At 53.4% G+C, this 18,418-nt stretch overlaps 1 protein-coding gene across 1 annotated transcript in view; it reads right to left on the bottom strand.

Moving 5' to 3' along the window:
• Positions 1-3,137: 3,137 nt before the first annotated feature.
• Positions 3,138-18,418, bottom strand: part of SLC39A7 (solute carrier family 39 (zinc transporter), member 7) — a 15,561-nt gene continuing 280 nt past the window's right edge. Inside the window, exons 2-8 of the mRNA XM_015410262.1 lie at positions 14,187-14,950; positions 10,941-11,109; positions 10,761-10,841; positions 9,374-9,502; positions 6,850-6,945; positions 5,894-6,090; positions 3,138-3,215 (exon numbers count right to left, since the gene is read on the bottom strand). Of these exons, the coding sequence (XP_015265748.1) occupies positions 3,138-3,215; positions 5,894-6,090; positions 6,850-6,945; positions 9,374-9,502; positions 10,761-10,841; positions 10,941-11,109; positions 14,187-14,936 (1,500 nt within the window). The 5' untranslated portion in view covers positions 14,937-14,950. The remainder of the gene's footprint in view (positions 3,216-5,893; positions 6,091-6,849; positions 6,946-9,373; positions 9,503-10,760; positions 10,842-10,940; positions 11,110-14,186; positions 14,951-18,418) is intronic.

Here is an 18,418-nt window from a genome sequence, read left to right as displayed (position 1 = left end):
ATACCTAGATACCTTTAAACCACTAACTAGTTATGAAGGTAGAAATCTAGCAGGGGAGGGGGGCTATCCAGTGTTTTGCAGAGAGTGCCATGTGTACAATTAAGAATGTAAGTATTGCATGTATTTCAATTTCTGCCACAATTCCCATCTTTCTCTCTCACTCCCCACCACCACCCAGGGCTTCAAAGTTTCTAGAAATGTTAGATCTCTAATTTTGCCTGCAGCCTTTTTGTTGGTTGATAGTTGTATTCACCTTAATGGGCAGGGAACGGCCTTCTGTGGATCCTCAGAGGAATGCTACTTTTGATATTCAAGAACTGAAAACAGACTCTGAAAACAAGTTCTTGGGTTAAACCCAAGGCAAACAATTTAAATTCAGCAGTAAAGAAGGGAGGCTGATGTCACTCTCCCTTTGTCTAGTTGGTGAGTGGATAAAAGTATTTTGGTTCCAGACTTCTTCTTCTTCTTTGGCAATCAAGTTTTGTTATCCCTTTCAACAGAACCAAAGAGACCAAGCTGTCATTACTTGGTCCTAAAAAAGGGAATTTGCATGCTATCAGAGGTATTCTCCACCCAGCAGACTGGTGCATTGAAAACAGCTTCTACTAAAGCATGGGGACTTTGTGGGTCCTGAAACCATCAGTGCCATCCTAAATAGAGGTACACCCTTCTATGCCCTTTGATTTAGGATTGCACTGTCAAATGTTTTGTACCCAGACAGAAAAATTAAGATAGAAGGAGAGGAGGTGGAGAGTTGATTTATACACCTCCCTTCACTACCCAAAAGTCTCAGAACAGTTTACAATCTCCTTTCCCTTCCCCTCTCCACAACAGACACCCTATGAGGTAGGTGGGGCTGAGAGAGCTCTTCTGAGAACTGCCCTTGAGAGAACAACTTTGAGACAACTTGTAACTGACCTAAGATCACAGCAGCAGCTGCCTGTGGAGGAGTGGGGAATCAAACCTGGTTCTCCCAGATTAGAGTCCGCACTCCTAACCACTACACCAAATGACACTTAGAAAGAAAGCACCAATATGATAGTTGCGAAACATATTTCTGTACAATTCGTATAATTTTCTTGTTTTCTTCTGTATACAGTCTCTTTTTTTTTCTTTCTGTATGTTTGTGAGTGTGTTACACTGTAATCAGGGGTCATTTCTTGCAGGAGCGCACAGGAGCGGAGCTTCGACAGTAAAGAGCCCAGGGGGCGGGCACATGCAACAAGCCCCGCCCCCTGCTCCCAGGAGCCCTCAGTCAGAGCAAGAAGCAGGCAGGTAAGTTGCAGACCCCCCCCCGGCCCAAAACAGTCCAGTGGCACCTTTAAGACCAAGTTTTATTCAGGTACAAGCTTTTCCTCCTTTGCGAGGACAGATCTGCACGCCCCCCCCCAATAGCCAGCAATCCAAAACAGTCCAATGGAGCCTGAGCAGTGGGTGTTGCCTTCTGACACACTTCCGGTGATGTCAGGGTGTGTGGTATATGCAAATAAGTTATGCTAATGAGTTATGCTAATGATCTCCTGCACCTCTTTTTCTACGAAATGATCCCTGATTGTAATGTATAGTTTGGGTATATGCCACTGTCCATGGAAATAACAGCTGTCTTCTTAGAAGTCATTTATACACATCTGTGGCATGACCACCTTGATCCTGCAAAAATATGATTGCTTTCTCTCCCTCCCCCATTCTTGGTTGTCAACAGGTACCTAAATTCTCATCGAAAGTTTTAATTAACAGTAATTAGTGGCACGGACAGAATGTCTTGCTGGAAAAGGGTGTGTATGCTAAGGAGAAATAATGCATTCTTTATTTTCCCACAACAGAAGTGGCAAAATGGAGTGTCCAGGAGCCTCCGAGAATCTGCTGAAACGAAATCCTCAAGTGAGTGGTTAAGCCATTAATTGTCGAACTTTCGGTAACGTAAGATCAACTGATGAGTCACAGCGGAATTCGTGTTGATGGAATTATGTTGGTATACCGGTGGTTAGGAGCATTGTTGCATACAGACACAGAGACTGCCTCTTTGGGGTTATCTCAGAAAGTGTGTGCTTGCCCCACATACAAATACCCACGACACACCTTAGAAGGCATAGCCTTTAAAGCTGTATGGGCAACATCTCATGAAACCTCTCATGCCAAAGGAAGGAAACTCCCAAGGTCTCCATGCGTAAATACATTTCTCCACACAATGACAAGCCAAAACCCTGCCCCTACACCACTGTCTCCTTGAAGCAGACCTGTAACAAATCTAGCACCTGATCAAAGAAAGACTGGGCCCTGGTTCTCACTGCACTGATAAACCCATATAAGAGCTATACCACTTCAGATTCACATAGGGTTGCCAAGTCCACCCTCCAAAGCAGCCATTTTTTCCAGGGGAACAGATCCTGGTAATCTGGAGATCAGTTGTAATAGCAGGAGATCTCCAGATGCCACCTGGGCATTGGTGACCCCAGAGTGATCAGAAGGAAGGAAGGAAGGAAGGAAGGAAGGAAGGAAGGAAGGAAGGAAGGAAGGAAGGAAGGAAGGAAGGAAGGAAGGAATCCTTCTGTTGGAAACTAGCATATTAGGGAAAGTCTAGATTAGAACATTAATTCCTGATATTATATTTCTGTATACAAGGAATTTTCTTTTTGGCATGGATTGATATTTGAGGGGGGAGGTAGGTCTAGTTTGCAGCCAGATAAGTTTGAGTATAAGTTTCTGTTCATAATAAATAAGAACAATTTTTTTCATCATTGTAATGTTGCTAGACATTTCAAGTCTATTGTTAAGGAATTGCTGAAGACAAGACTGCGAAACAGCAATGTCCCATTTGGCCAAAATAACGCAAACTTGTTATCCTTGAAATCTCAGAGAATATTGCACTCTTATAATGATGAGATGGTGCATTACTCCTAGAAAATTTAACAATAGTAAACTAATACCCAGCTATAATCATAGTTTCTGAATCTGCTAAAAAGAATGTATATAATGATCATGCCTAAAGGTGACAGTATATAGAATGGGCAAAAGAATTTACATGAAAACAGGAATTAGTTTGTCTTTTGCCCCTTTAATTGTTCTTCTGTCTAATACAACAAATATTGAAATTAGAAATAGAGAGGAGCAGATGTGGCTCAACACCGCAGGAGCGATCAGACGTCAGAAAAGTGCAGCCTCAGTTCCAAGGCCGCCATCTTGCGCTCTCCCTCCGGCCGCCGTGCTATGGCAATCTGCGAGGGGTAAAAAGGAGGAGGAGGAAACGCCCATCCAAGCGGCGGGCCTGGGCTCCAAGGTAGATGTTCTAATAGATCGCTCTGTTTTGGGCCAGGCCTCTATAACCTGGTCTCTTCTCTGCTTTATGTTCCAGGTGTCCCCCCTGAGTTTTTCATGTCTGTCATTTTCAAATGTCAGGTTCTACAGAGAGACAGAAGGACAATTTTCTTGTAGAACTGCTTGGCTACCATGAAGTTTTGTGGGCCAAAGTTTAACAGACTAACTGGGGGTAAAATGCATATCTGCTGATGTCAAAGGCATCCTGTGGGGCAGGCTTAGATGCAGCCCCAGATGCAGCTCCAACTGCATCCCTTTATTCCCCCCATAACATAGGGCTGCTTTTGGTGCTTCAAAGGAGTAGTCATGTTAGTCTACTGTAGCAGAAGTCCGGTGGCACCTTCAAGACCATGTTCATTTTGCAACGCTTATGCTGGCATCAATGTTATTACTAGTCTGATTAATGTCAGACTAGGATTGGGTTGCCAGGTCCCACTTGGCCACCAGCAGTAAGGGGGGGAGGTAGGGTCGCCAGGTCTAGGCTGGGAAATTCCTGGAGATAGAGGGACGGCACCTGGGGAAGACAGGGACCTCAGGGGGATACCCAATGCCATAGAGTCCAGCACCCTCTGACACTGGGCCACCTCCACCTGAATTTGGGGGTGCAGTCATTCACACCTTGAACACTGAGGGAGGGTTGCCCTGCTCTGGCCTCTGGAGGGGGAGGTCACCACATTTTTTGAGATCCCCACAGAGGGAATCCTGGGGACTATGTGGGCCCATGGCCTTTCCTGCTGTGCATGCCAAGATGGGGCCTCTCTCTTGCATTGTTCCTCCCATGGGGCACCAAGCTCCTCTGCCAGAGTGGGGCCTGCGGCTCCACTTACAGGCTGGAGAATGGCAGTGGTCCCTCTACTGGGGGTAGAGCCCCATGCGGCTCCCATCGCTGTGAGCAATCTTTCAGCGGGGCGTGCCGCCTGGACACTGGACCTCTCATAAGCCAAACTTCTCCATAGCCGAGATGATCCGTCCCCTGACTTCTGACCCATTGGCCCAACAGGTCCAGCCCCTCCACTCTCAGTCAAGCAATGGGAAAATTTCATTTCATTACATTATATAAAATATGATGTGTATTAAATGTGTGCATTAAATGTAAATGTTCTTTATTATTTTTTAAGGACAGAAGAAGTGCCCTGCTGGATCAGACCAGTGGTCCATCTAGTCCAGGATTCTGTCTCACATAGGGGCCAACTAGTTCCTCTGGAGGGCCAACAACAAGGGATAGAGGTCAAGGCCTTCCCCTGATAAGAACATAAGACAGACCCTGCCAGATCAGACCAAGAGTCCATCTAGTCCAGGATCCTGTCTCATACAGGGGCCAACCAGTTCCTCTGGAGGGCCAACAACAGGGCATGGAGGCCACGGACTTCCCCTGATAAGAACACCAGAAGAACTCTGCTGGGTCAGACCAATGGTCCATCTAGTCCAGCATTCCGATTCACACAGGGGTTATCCAGTTCCTCTGGAGGGCCAGCAACAGGGCATAGAAGCTGAGGCCTTCCCCTGATAAGAACATAAGGAGAGCCCTGCTGGATCAGACCAGTGTCCATCTAGTCCAGTGTCCTCTCTCACATAGTGGCCAAACCCACTAGAAAACACCGTGAAAATTCACTTATAAGCGATGTGTGAACCAAATAACAACTATTACAAATTCATATGTCATTAGATTTATGTAAACTTCAAGAGTCTTATACTAGAATGAAAACTTCCGAAGTGTACTTTAAACATGTCCTACACCATATCAGAGAACTAAACACATCAGTTATAAAGTTAAATCCAAATCATAAAGATTATTCAATTCAATAAGTAAGTCTTCTGAAAAAATAGTGGCTTGCTCAATTCATTTGATTTGATAGATAGAGTGCCTGAAGAACTATGGACGGAGGTTCGTGACATTGTACAGGAGGCAGCAATCACCACCATCCCAAAGAAAAAGAAATGCAAGAAAGCAAAGTGGCTTTCTGATGAGGCTTTACAAATATCAGACCAGGGAGGGTCCATCTAGTCCAGCCTCCCGTCTCACACGGTGGCCAACCGGTTCCTCTGGAGGGCCAACAACAGGGGCACAGAGGCCGAGGCCTTCCCCCGATGCTGCCTCCTGGCTCTGGGATTCAGAGGAGTAGGGCCTCAAGCCGGCTAGGAAAGCCTCTGGCCCCCTCCGGAACCTGGCCCTGAAGACAGCCTGTGAATCCCGCTGGAAGCTGCCTTGAGCGTGAGGATGGTACGTTTTGAAAATAAACCGACGGCCTTGTCCACGGAGGCTCCCTTCTCCGCCATGCTGGCTAAGAGCTGCAGGCCACTCTCACCCTAACCTTTTACAAGACTCGCCTCACTGGATCCCACAAGGGCCCACCAACACCCTCCCTCTTCCCTTCCAAATGCAGCCGGAGTCCCCTATAAGAATAATCTCCCCCCCCCCCCCGCCCACCCTCCGTCGCACACGAGGTGGCCGGCCCCCCCCCCCAAGGTCCCCCCACAGCCGGCAACACCCGGCACGAAGAACAGACCCCCCCCACGGCAGACAAAGCCCCGCAGACGGCCAACCACAACCCCCCGAGGTGGGACCGGGAAGGCTCACCTTCCGCTTGCTGCAGCCGGACTGCACCAGGATGGCGAAGTCGCCCACCTCGTGGGGCACCTCGTGCAGCAGCACGGTCAGGGTGGTGATGGCCCCCACGGTGCTGCCCGCCAGGAAGGAGGCCCCCAGCGCCAGCCCATCCGTGAAGTTGTGGGCGAAGTCCGCCGCCAGGTTCAGGTAGCCGGCGACACGCATGGCTGGGAGCGGAGAGCGGAGAGAAGGAGGGTCAGAGATCCGTGCCCCCTGCCCACCCCCGCAAGCAGGCTGAAAAGTGGCCCCCAGCCACCCCCCCCCTCAGACCCACCACCAATGCTCCCTCTAAGCTGTGGAGTCCTGTGAGCAAAGATTCTACTCTGTGAGCCACTGGCATTAAAGCTGTGAGCCAGCCATTTGGCTACTGCGTAAATTAGTTTGCTCTGGAGCCCCATCCCTTCCTGAGCGGAGACAAAGATGTGTGAGCCGGAGGCTAAAAAAACTGTGAGCTGGCTCACACTAACTCAGCTTAGAGGGAACACTGCCCACCAATGTTCCCGCTAAGCTGTGGAGCCCTCTGAGCAAAAATTCTACTTTGTGAGCTACTGACATTGAAGTTGTGAGCAGGTGATTTGGCTACTGCATGATTTAGTTTGCTCTGGAGCCATCTTTCCTGAGCGAATACAAAAATGTGTGAGCCGGAGGCTAAAAAAACTGTGAGCTGGCTCACACTAACTCGGCTTAGAGGGAACACTGCCCACCACCAATGCTCCCTCTAAGCCGTGGAGTCCCGTGAGCAAAAATTCTACGTTGTGAGCTCCTGGCGTTAAAGTTGTGAGCGGGCGACTGGGCTATATTAGTTTGCTCTGGAGCCCTCCTTCCTGGGCTGAGACAAAAAAAAAAGTGTGAGCCGGAGGCTAAAAAAACTGTGAGCTGGCTCACACTCACTCGGCTTAGAGGGAACACTGCCCCCCCCCACTTACTGGACTCCGGGGTCTTCGTCTTGGAGGCAGCCTTCTCACCCGCGCCCTGGGGGGGCTCCTTCTCCCCCTCGTCATCGCTGCACTTGGCCTTGGCGGCTGCGGGAGGATGGGGGGGGCACACGAGACAAAGAGCGATCAGGAGAGGCCCGGACAGACATGGAGCCCACCCAGACCCGAACCCCACCTTCTGTCAGCCGCACGGAAACTCCGAGAGGACGCCAGGGCGACCGGCTGCCCCGGGAGGGACCAGCTGGTGGGGAAGACGCCGGCCCTGCCCCACTCCGCCCCCCCACCAGTCCCGCTCACACACCCCCGCCGCAGCCAGCAGAGGGGTTAAGGCGTCACCGTCCTCCCTGGCCCACACCCTGCCCACCCTCTGCCCGCCTCTCCCTCCTCAGCCCAGAAGATGGTCTTCTTCATTGGGGTCAGTTTGGCCGGAGATCCTGGAGGGTTTTTTTGCCACCTTCTGGGCATGGAGCAGGGGGTCACTGGCCCAGGTGCCCTGCGGATGTGGGGAGCCCGGGCAAACCGGCCCTTGGACAGGCTGGGAAAGGCTGGTGCCCCCCTGGCCCGCCCTGGAGTCATCAGGGGGTGGTCGCTCTCCAGGCCTTCCCTCTGTAGCCACACATGCAGAGGTTTTGGCTGTAGTGGGTGTGGCCAACTCTGAAGCCAACCAGAACTCCGTTCCTGTGCGTTCCTGCCCAAAAATAGCCCTGGGGGGAGGTATGCGTGAATTTCCTGCATTTGTTTGGTGTCGTGGTCAAGTGCGCGGACTCTAATCTGGGAGAACCGGGTTTGATTCCCCCACTCCTCCACATGCAGCTGCTGGTGCGACCTCAGGTCAGTCACAAGTTCTCTCTGAGCTATTCTCTCAAAGGCAGTTTCTGTCAAGAGCTCCCTCAGCCCCACCTACCTCAGCAGAGTGTCTGTTGTGGGGAGGGGAAGGGAAAGGAGTTTGTCAGCCGCTCTGAGAGCGATGTTCCCTCTAAACTGTGGAGTCTTGTGAGCAAAAATTCTGCTTTGTGAGCTGCTGGCATTCAAGTGGTGAGCGAGCAATTTGGCTAGCTTGCTCTGGAGCCCTCCTTCCTGAGCTAAGACAAAAATGTGCGAGTCGGAGGCTAAAAAACTGTGAGCTGGCTCACGCTAACTCAGCTTAGGGGGAACACTGTCTGAGACTCCTTTGGGTAGTGAAGGTGGGGAAGAAATCCAATCTCTTCTTCTCTTCTTCTTCTTGTGCAGGGGGTTGGACTAGATGACCCTGGAGGTCCCTTCCAATATATCTAAGGGACCGCCTCTTCCCATATACACCTCGGAGAGTGTTACGCTCTGAGAGTCAACATCTCCTGGTGGTCCCTGGCCCAAGGGATGTCCGCCTCGCCTCGACCAGGGCCAGGGCTTCCTCCGTCCTGGCCCCCACCCGGTGGAACAGGCTCCCTATGGAGATCAGGGCCCTGTGGGATCGTACGGCATTCCGCAGGGCCTGCAAGACGGAGCTCTTCCGCCAGGCCTTTGGCCGAGGCAGTGGGCGTCCACATATAGGCCCCCCCCGCCCCAAGGTTGCGGTCTCCCGCCTACTGATAACCGGCCATACTCAGTCACATCAATGGGCCGGATTCTCCCCACGGCAAGCTACGACTACCAATTTTAGATGTTTTAATGTGTTTCAAATTTTATTGTACTTATTAGAATGTCGTAACCCGCCCCGAGCCCGCTTACGGGATGGGCGGGGTAGAAATGCGAAAACATTTATAAATAAATAAACACAAAAAAACCCCAGATAAACTTGATGATTCTGTGAAAAGAGGCTCTGACTGCCAGGATATTAGAAGACCTGGCATGTCCTCTACCCACCTGCCTTGGCCACACAGGAGTAGACACGGTGCCCCCCCCCCACCGAGTTCTCTCCCCTCTAGAGATGTAAAATTTCCAGAAAATGGAAATGGAAATTTTCGGAAAAATTGAAAAAAGAATGCTTTTCCAGATTGAAAGTCATTCTGTTACTTTAGGAACCTAAAATATGACTATGGACATTTTTACTGGGCATGAAATTATCACAACTAGACTATTAAAAATACAGTGTATCCAAACAGTTATTCCAAACAGAATACCCACGCACAGGCAAAAACAAAACTGAAACCTTTCTCTTTTCTTGTGACAACAGCACCTCCTACAGGTAGAAATGCATCTTTGTTCTTGCATGGGAGAGTTCAGTTGGTAACCTAGGGCTTGCTTGTCCCTCAGTGCACAGAAATTAGATCAATCTCATACCATACGTATCTTTTAGAAATGATTTGGAAAATATTTGAACACCTTGACCCAAAATATTGTTTCGTCATGTTAAAATAAAACGTTCCATAATCAATTTCTTCCCCTTTCCTTTTCATTTTTCAATTTTTCGGGGGGGGGGGGGAGGCTTCAGGGGAAAAAACCCGCCCCCCCCAAATTTTTCCGGGCCTTCACATCTCTACTACCCCCCACACACTATTACCCACAGTCCCTGGCCAGGACCCAGGCCGTTACCCACCGTGGCTGTGCACGTGGCTGTGTCCGTGTCCGCCTTTCACGTGCCTAACAAACATCTCCACCACCAGGAAGGCCACGATGCCCCCGAGAACCCAGAGCCCGACCGACATCATGTGCTGGTGCGCTGGATCTAGCCGCCAGTGGCGAGGGGAGGGGAGAGAAGGGAAGGTGGCGTGTCAGAGCTTGCGGGCCACGAGTCGCGGGATGACTCTCCCTCCAGTATCCCCGTCTCACACAGGGGCCAGCCAGCTCCCCTGGAGGGCCAGCAACAGGGCAGAGAGGCCGAGGCCTTCCCCTGAGAAGAACGCAAGAAGTTCCCTGCTGGGTCAGACCAGCGAGGGTCCCTTTAATCCACCTCCCCATCTCACACAGTGGCCAACCAGTTGCTCTTGAGGGCCAAGAACAGGGCAGAGAGGCCGAGGCCTTCCCCTGAGAAGAACCTCAGAAGAGCCCTGCTGGATCAGACCAGTGAGGGGCCATCTAGTTCAGCCTCCGGTCTCACACAATGGCCAGCCAGTTCCTCTGGAGGGCCAGCAGCAGGGTAGAGAGGCCGAGGCCTTCCCCTGAGAAGAACGCAAGAAGTTCCCTGCTGGGTCAGACCAGCGAGGGTCCCTTTAATCCACCTCCCCATCTCACACAGTGGCCAACCAGTTGCTCTTGAGGGCCAACAACAGGGCAGAGAGGCCGAGGCCTTCCCCAGATAAGAACACCAGAAGAGCCCTGCTGGATCAGACCAGTGAGGGTCCATCTAGTCCAGCATCCTGCCTCACATAGTGGCCAACCGGTTCCTCTGGAGGGCCAACAACAGAGCAGAGAGGCCGAGGCCTTCCCCTGAGAAGAACCTCAGAAGAGCCCTGCTGGATCAGACCAGGGAGGGTCCAACTAGTCCAGCCTCCCGTCTCACACAGGGGCCAGCCAGTTCCCCTGGAGGGGCAGCAACAGGGCAGAGAGGCTGAGGTCTTGCCCTGATACTGCCTCTGAACGTGGAGCTAGTAGCCATTGATAGACTTATCCTCTGTGACTCTGTCTAACCCCATTTCCAAGCAATCTATGCCCGTGAGACGGGATCCTGGACTAGACGGAACCCTCCCTGGTCTCATCCAGCAGGGCCCTTCTGATGTTTTTAGGGGGGTGCAGAAGCCCCCGCCGCATCCTCTGCGCTCCTCCCGGGGTGGGGGTCCCCTTCACACCCTGTTCATCAGACCAAAAGAGAATGTCGGCCGTGGGCAGTTCCCGCCGGAACGCTCACGTCGTGCGGCTCCCCTCTGGCCAGCCCCTCCCTCTGTCTCTCGGTCAGCCTGGCCTACCTCGCAGGCTCGTTGTGAAGATGAACCCGGGGAGGGAGCTCGGGACAGAAAGAGACGGAACAAAGCGAGGGCAGGTCTTACCCTGGTGAGAGTGTCCGTGGCCGGGGGGCTTGGCCTCGGCGTGGGAGTGGCCCCCTCCTTCTCCGTGATGGGCGTGAGGCTCTGGAAAGGAGAGGGAGGGAGGGAGGGAAGTAGGTCAGGCAGAGCAGGGGGGGGAGCACCTCCCCCTCCCCGGAGCTGGGGGCCCCCCCGGCGACTCACCCAGGGCGTGAGGGATGAGGTGCAGGAAGGCGTCCCCCAAGAGGCCCCCCGAGGCGAAGCTCAGCAGCAGCTTGAGGAGGGCCTGGTGCTGGGCCGAGTTCGACTCCACCGGGATCAGGAAGAGGATGAAGTACGGGGCGGCGCTGATGAGGAGGGTGGCCCCGATGGCCTGCGGGGGGGAAGCAGAGGGTGAGGCGGGGGAGAGGTCACACACCTGCGGCAGCCCTTCCTTCCCCTTTCAGCCCAGCTCCAGGAGGTCTGAGTTCAGATCCCTTCTCGGGCACAGCGAAGGTCACCCCCCCCCCCCCCCCCCGGACCTCCTGAGTGTGACTCAGTATCCCGTGGCAGAGAGCGCGGAATCGAGTTCCGATTCTCCACTCCTCCACATGCAGCTGCTGGGTGACCTTGTATTTACTTTTATGCAGGGCTATTTTTGGGCAGGAACGCACAGGAACGGAGTTCCGGCTGGCTCCCGAGTTGGGCACGTTGGGCACGCCCAGCAGGAACTCATTAGCCTAATAGGCCACACCCAACAGCAGAAATGCATTAGGACTGGCTACATTAGGGGTGTGTGGCCTAGCATGCAAAGGAGTTCCTGCTACAAAAAAAGCCCTGGACCGTTTTGACCACAAACAAGGTCAACAGAATATGAAGGAAAAGGTGGGCGTGGCTGGATGACCACCCTGCTGGTAACATGGGGTGTGTGGCCTAATATGCTAATGAGCTGTGCTGTCAGGGCTGTGGCCTAATATGCCAATACGTTTCTGCTGTTGGGTGTGGCCTCTAATGCTAATGAGTTCCTGCTGGGCTTTTTCTACCAAAAAAGCCCTGCTTTTAGGTAAGCCGCCCTGAGCCCGCCTTGGCGGGGAGGGCGGGGAATAAATTGGAAAAATAAATAATTAAAATAAATTGCGGGGTGGGGAGGGGAAGGGAAGCGGACTGTGAGCCACTCTGGGACTCCCCTGGGTAGGGAAGGGCCGTGGGGTATACATCCAATCTCTTCTTCTTCACTAAAAGCAGAGGCGGGATTCTTGATGGGTCTGACGGAGAGGCCAACTTAGAAATGCCCCCCTCCCCCAGCAGAGACCTACGGACCTGCTGGCTGGAAAGACCCAGAGGACAGACCCCGTTGGGAGAGGGAGGCGGCCGAGCAGGCCAAATCCAGAGAAGGCGGGCCTGGTGGGGCCTGCTTGGGTCCAGTGTTCCCTCTAAGCTGAGTCGGTGTGAGCTAGCTCACAGTTTTTTCGCCTCTGGCTCACACAATTTTGTCTCCGCTCAGGAAGGAGGGCTCCAGAGCAGACGAACTGATGCCTTAGCCAAATCGCTTGCTCACAACTGTAATGCCAGCAGCTCACAAAAGAGAATTTTTGCTCACAAGACTCCACAGCTTAGAAGAAGAAGAGAAGAGATTGGGTTTATACCCCACCCTTCACTACCCAAGGAAGTCTCAGAGCCGCTTACAAACTCCTTTCTTTTCCCCTCCCAACAGCAGACACCCTGTGAGGTAGGTGGGGCTGAGAGAGCTCTGACAGAAACTGCCCTTTTCCCCCAAGAACAGCTCTGACAGAACTTGTGGCTTGCCCAAGGTCATCCAGCCAGCTGCGAGTGGAGGAGTGGGGAATCAAACCCGGTTCTCCCAATTTACAGTCCGCACACTTAACCACTACACCAAACAGTGCTTAGAGGGAGCACTGCTTGGGTCTCCCATGGGGAAGGAATGACCGTCGCGGAATCGGGGCCGGACAGAGGCTCTGTCCTCCGCTCAACCGATGTGACTTTCATTCCTACGGCAATTAGCCTCTGTAGTGGAATCTTTGGCTCAATGAATGCTTTGAATTGATGTATCTGTCATTTTATAAGACGTATATTGTCTTATTAGTTTTATGGGAGCCGCCCTGAGCCCGCCTCGGCGGGGAGGGCGGGGTAAAAGTCAAATCAAACAATCAATCATTCTATTTCCCAGGAGGCTTCAGGACTCCGCTCAGTGCCGTGGCCTTCGGGTACTGAGAACCCTGGACACGACTTCTGCCTCACGTGACTTTCGCATCCTGGGACTGTTTCTACTGTGCAGCCGTCAGGAGTCCCTTCAAATTCTAAACAGATCAGAGCATCAAAAACTAGCTTCCTTGATTCCGTGAGTCACCCTACGCAACCCAGCTTTCCTTGCCTTTCCTGACTGCAGAGATAGAAAGAAAGGGGCTGAGCTTTGCCGACTATGTCAGACGCATGTCACATGCTCGTCACAGACTTGACTGACAGGTATATTAGCCCCCACGGTTGGAGAAGAGTACCTGATGTCGGAGTTGCGTTTTGTTCCTGGTTGTTCTGGCTAGTCACCCTCCGTTATGGGTCTAGGCAGAGCAACCAAAAACGATGAAGAAGAACAAGACTGGATTGATACCCCACGGCCCTTCACTCGGGAGTCTCAGAGTGGTTTACAAACTCCTTTCCCTTCCCCTCTCCACAACAGGCACCCTGGGAGCAATGTTCCCTCTAACCTGTGGAGTCTTGTGAGCAAAAGTTCTACTTTGTGAGCTCCTGGCATTAAAGTTGTGAGTGAGCGGTTTGGCTGCTGCATAAATCAGTTTGCTCTGGAGCCCTCCTCCCTGAGCTGAGACAAAAATCTGTGAGCTGGAGGCTAAAAAACTGTGAGCTGGCTCACACTAACTCAGCTTAGAGGGAACACTGCCTGGGAGGTAGGTGGGGCTGAGAGAGCTCTTGACAGAAACGGCTCTTTTCCAAGGACACCTCTTATCAGAACTACAGATTGCCCACGGTCACCCAGCCAGGTGCAAGTGGAGGAACAGTGGGGAATCACACCCGGTTCTCCCAGGTTAGAGTCCGCACACTACACCAAACTGGCTCCTTTATATCCTTTACAGAACTTCAAGTGCACTGTTTATGTCTTGGGGTTGTGCTGAGATATTCTACGCCGAATACTGGAATGCTCCAAGAGTGTTTTCTGACTTAAGAGTGAGCAATGGAATAAAGTGAGTTCTGGTTTAGAACCTCTCTCTCTCTGCAATTGGGAAGCCAGCTTCTCTACCCCCCCCCAACGAACACAGTGGGGAGTGCATGAAACGGCTCCCGCCCCCCTCATTTCCCAGCAACGACCCCGCCAGAAGACAGCCCAGGAGGCCGTGGAAGAGGCTCTGCCCCCTGCCCCAAACCCGCTCACGGTCGATGGTGCCCCTGAGCGGGACGAGGCGCCCCAGCCCCCGGGGAAACTCAGGCCGGGAGACTCACGTAGGACCACAGCTGGACCGGCTCCAGCCTCTCCCTCCTCAGAGACGGCTTCCCATGGCTGTGGAAGGATTCGGCCCGACTGGGACCGCTGGCCCGCTGCGAGGGGCTCTGGACTAGCTGGTGAGGATCCTCGTGGGAATGGGCGTGGCTGTGCCCGTGATGGGGGCCCTCGTGAGCGTGCCCATGCAAATGGCTGTGCCCATGGTGGAAATCCTCGTGCGTGTGCCCGTGGCGAGCGTCCTCGTGAGCGTGCCCCTGGAAGTCACCGTGTGAATGGCTGTGCCCGTGATGGGGGTCCTCGTGAGCAGGCCCGTGCGAATGGCTGTGTCGACTGGGGTCCTCGTGCCCGTGGCTGTGCCCGTGGTGAAAATCTCCGTGCGCGTGCCCGTGATGCGGGTCCTCATGCCAGTGGCGAGCATCCTCGTGAGCATGCCCGTGCGGATGGCTGTGTCCACGACTGGGGTCCTCGTGTCCATGGCTGTGCCCGTGGTGAGCGTCCTCGTGGGCATGCCCCTGGAAGTCGCCGTGCGAGTGGCTGTGTCCGTGATGGGGGTCCTCGTGCGAGTGGCCGTGCCAGATATCCTCATGACCGTGGTGGTGAGCGTGGCTGTGGCCGTGGTGCAAGTCCCCGTGGGAGTGGCCGTGGCAGCCTTCGTGCGAGGAGACAGACCCCATCAGCATTGCGCAGACCGTCACGAGGGCGCCCGCGCCCAAGAGCCCGGCTCCCTGCGGCCACCTGCGGGTGGCCATTCTCCTGGTTCTGCCTGGGGAGAAGGAGAGTCAGTGCCCTGGAACACAAAAGGCCTGTCTACACGCGCCCAGCCCCGCCTCTCTGGCCCTGGAAGGATCACCCCGGGGGCCACGTCCTTGCAGGCCCTGCGAAAACCTCCCCACCTCTCCGGAGCAGGCCCGTTTTTTACCCCTTTCTCCTCTGGAACCTCAGCGGTTTCCGGTAAGCAAATCCAAGTGTCACAATCTTGTGCCTTCACTTGGCCATTACCAGAACGTTACTGTGCCCAAATCCTTCTGATCGGCCGGGCCACAATCTCCCTTCTGCCCCGCCCCTCTTCAACAGCCATTCTATGCCCTCCCACCCGGTCTGTGACATCTGGGTTCCATCTCCGCTACATCTCCTCCGCCAACCCAGCCCGGCCTCCCGCTGTTCTCCCACCGCCTTGAAAGGCTCAGTGGCTGTTCGTTCAGACATTAAGGAGCCCTGGTATGAATCGTGTGGGTTACAAGCAGGGTTCCCTCTAAGCTGAGTGAGTGTGAGCCGGCTCACAGTTTTTTAGCCTCCGGCTCACAGATTTTTGTCTGCGCTCAGGAAGGAGGGCTCCAGAGCAAACTAATTGATGCAGCAGCCAAATCGCTCGCTCACAGCTTCCGTGCCAGTAGCTCACAAAGCAGAATTTTCGCTCACAGGACTCCACAGCTTAGAGGGAGCATTACAAGCATCAGCTCCGAGGGAGAGGCGACGGAGGGGAAACTGCCGATGGTCTCCGCAGCTCCAGCAAGGTCGGGGGTGTAGTACAGATATGTTTTATTGTCTTAGCCAAAGGCCATAACAAGTCACACCATGGTTGAGCAAAGAAAATACATCAGGCTATAAAATGACACGTAGGCACTAAACGATATCAGTTAACGGCCTTAAATCCTATACTCCTTCTGCTTTAAATTAAATACTACGCTCATTCTGTGTTTCCTTGATGCTAAGGCAAATAGCGCCATTCTACTAGCATCAAGGTCCGAGAGTAAAAATTTGACCAAATCCAGATCGGAGAGTCCATTACCCGGCGGAATAACAGGGATGATGTATTTTAACCTAGCAGCTTCATGCCACGAGCATCTCGGAATGTAATGTACTATACCGTCTACTTCCCCCCGTGTCACAAAGACAAAGTCTAAGGAGGGGCAGGGATACCAAAAAAATGTCCAGTCCTGATCACTGAGGGCACGGATTGAAATCTTAAAGCCGTAAAAGCCGATCTTAATTCCAGGATGGCTAACTTCTCTAAGTAGAGGGATGCCTGCAATCAGGGGTCATTTCCTGCAGGAGCGCACAGGAGCAGAGCTCCGGCAGTAAAGAGCCCAGGGGGGCGGGCACATGCAACAAGCCCCACCCCCTGCTCCCAGCAACCCTCAGTCAGAGCAAGAAGCAGCCAGGTAAGTTGTAGAGCTCCCCCCGGCCCAAAACAGTCCAGTGGCACCTTTAAGGCCAAGGTTTATTCAGGTACAAGCTCTCCCTCCTCTGTGAGGGCAGATCTGCGCATCCCCCCCCCCAATAGCTAGCAATCCAAAACAGTCCAGTGGAGCCTGAGTGGTGGGGGTTGCCTTCTGACACACTTCCGGTGATGTCAGGGGGCGTGGCATACGCAGATGAGTTATGCTAATGAGTCATGCTACTGAGCTCCTGCACCTCTGTTTCTACGAAATGACCCCTGCCTGCAATTATCCCTTTAAAAAAAACTTAAATAAGGGTGCCGTAAGACAGTGTGCCAACACGTCCTGAACCGTGAGCCCGTCCGTTTTGAACACAGCAAGGATGGGTGAGGAAAACAAACAGAGGCCGAATGCTGGCCGCTTGCTCCGAACAGGGAAGCCGGCCAGGCGGAAGTGGTGCCCACGATAAGGGTGCTGTCAGCCACGAGGGCAGGCGAAGAGGCCAGTGAGAAGCGTGCTGGGCCCAGCTTCCCCACAAGGCTCCGTCAGACGCGTAAGCCAGGATCTGGTGGCTTGTGGGGCAAAAATGTTTCTGGTGGGGCTGCCATTATTTGCCATAATGAAGTGGGGTAGCACGTACGCCTCTCCCTACTGTCCTGCAAGGCCCTTCAGTTGATCGGCAGGGAGCACATGGCACGCTGATCAGTTGGAGGGCCCTTTAAGTCTTGCAGGAGGGAAGAAGAAGAGATTGGATCTATACCCTGCCCTTCACTACCCGAAGGAGTCTCCAAGTGGCGTACAACCCCTCTTCCCCTCCCCACAACAGACACCCTGTGGGGTAGGTGGGGCTGAGAGAGCTCTGACAGAAATTGCTCTTTTCCAAGGACAGCTCTTACAGAACTAGGGCTTGCCCAAGGTCATCCAGCAGGTGCAAGTGGAGGAGTGGGGAATCAAACCCGGTTCTCCCAGATTAGAGTCCGCGCACTTAACCACGGCACCAAACTGGAGGGAGAGGGGTGCACACCACCCCCGCTTCTTCTTCTCAAAAGCATTTAAAGGATCCCTTTAAATATGTTTGAGAAGAAGAGATTGGATTTATACCCCATGGCCCTTCACTACCCGAAGGTGTCTCAGAGCGGCTTACAAACTCCTTTCCCTTCCCCTCCCCACAAAAGACACCCTGTGAGGTAGGCGGGGCTGAGAGAGCTCTTGACAGGAACTGCTCTTTTTCAAGGACAGCTCTTATCAGAACTACGGCTTGCCCAAGGCCATCGAGCCAGGTGCAAGTGGAGGAGTGGGGAATCAAACCCGGTTCTCCCAGATTAGAGTCCGCGCACTTAACCAGGACACCAATCTGGAGAAGAAGTACACTGTGAAGTCTTGTGAGCAAAAATTCTCCTTTGCGAGCTGCTGGCCTTAAAGTTGTGTGAGCGAGATATTGGGCTGCTGCATAAATCATTTTGCCCAGGAGCCCTCCTCCCTGAGCTGAGACAAAAATGCGTGAGCCGGACGCTGAAAACCTGTGAGCTGGCTCACACTGACTCAGCTTAGAGGGAACACTGGTCGGGCCCCTTTAAGGAAGGGGCCCGGCTCTATAGGGAAGGGGGCAGAGCCCCCAAGTAGGCTCACTGCAGCCCCAGGCTAGACCCCCCCCCCTTCAAGCAGAAGAGCTCCTTGGCGAAGGGCTGAAAAAGTTGCTGGACGTTTGGGAGAAGGGCTCCTCCTTGGAAGGGCTGCCGACCTCTCTGGGACCTTGGTCAAGCCCACGTTGCATGGTGCGGCAGGGCCTTCTTTGCCATGGCCCCTCCTGCCGCTCTGCAGAAGGGCCCGCTGGGAAGGGAGGCGGACTCAAGGGTCGCCTTAGGTGCTGGACTATTGCAAATCACCCCATTTTATTTTTGCCTGCCTGCATCGGGCACGCCCTCCAGGGCTTTGCATTTTGATTTCTGAAAACAGAAAGAGATGGTGAAGCAAAGAATAAATGAACTGGAGGGAGGGGGGAAGGGGGGAGGGAAGGGAGGGGACCCCACCCCCCCCCCCCAAAGCAACGGGCCCCCCCGTTGTCTGCCCCC

This window comes from Gekko japonicus, unplaced genomic scaffold (genome assembly GCF_001447785.1).
Source record: "Gekko japonicus isolate JY-2015 unplaced genomic scaffold, Gekko_japonicus_V1.1 scaffold1280, whole genome shotgun sequence".
NCBI classification, from domain to species: domain Eukaryota; kingdom Metazoa; phylum Chordata; class Lepidosauria; order Squamata; family Gekkonidae; genus Gekko; species Gekko japonicus.
The sequence above is the reverse complement of the archived record's forward strand: the minus strand, read 5'-3'. Positions and strand labels throughout refer to the sequence as shown.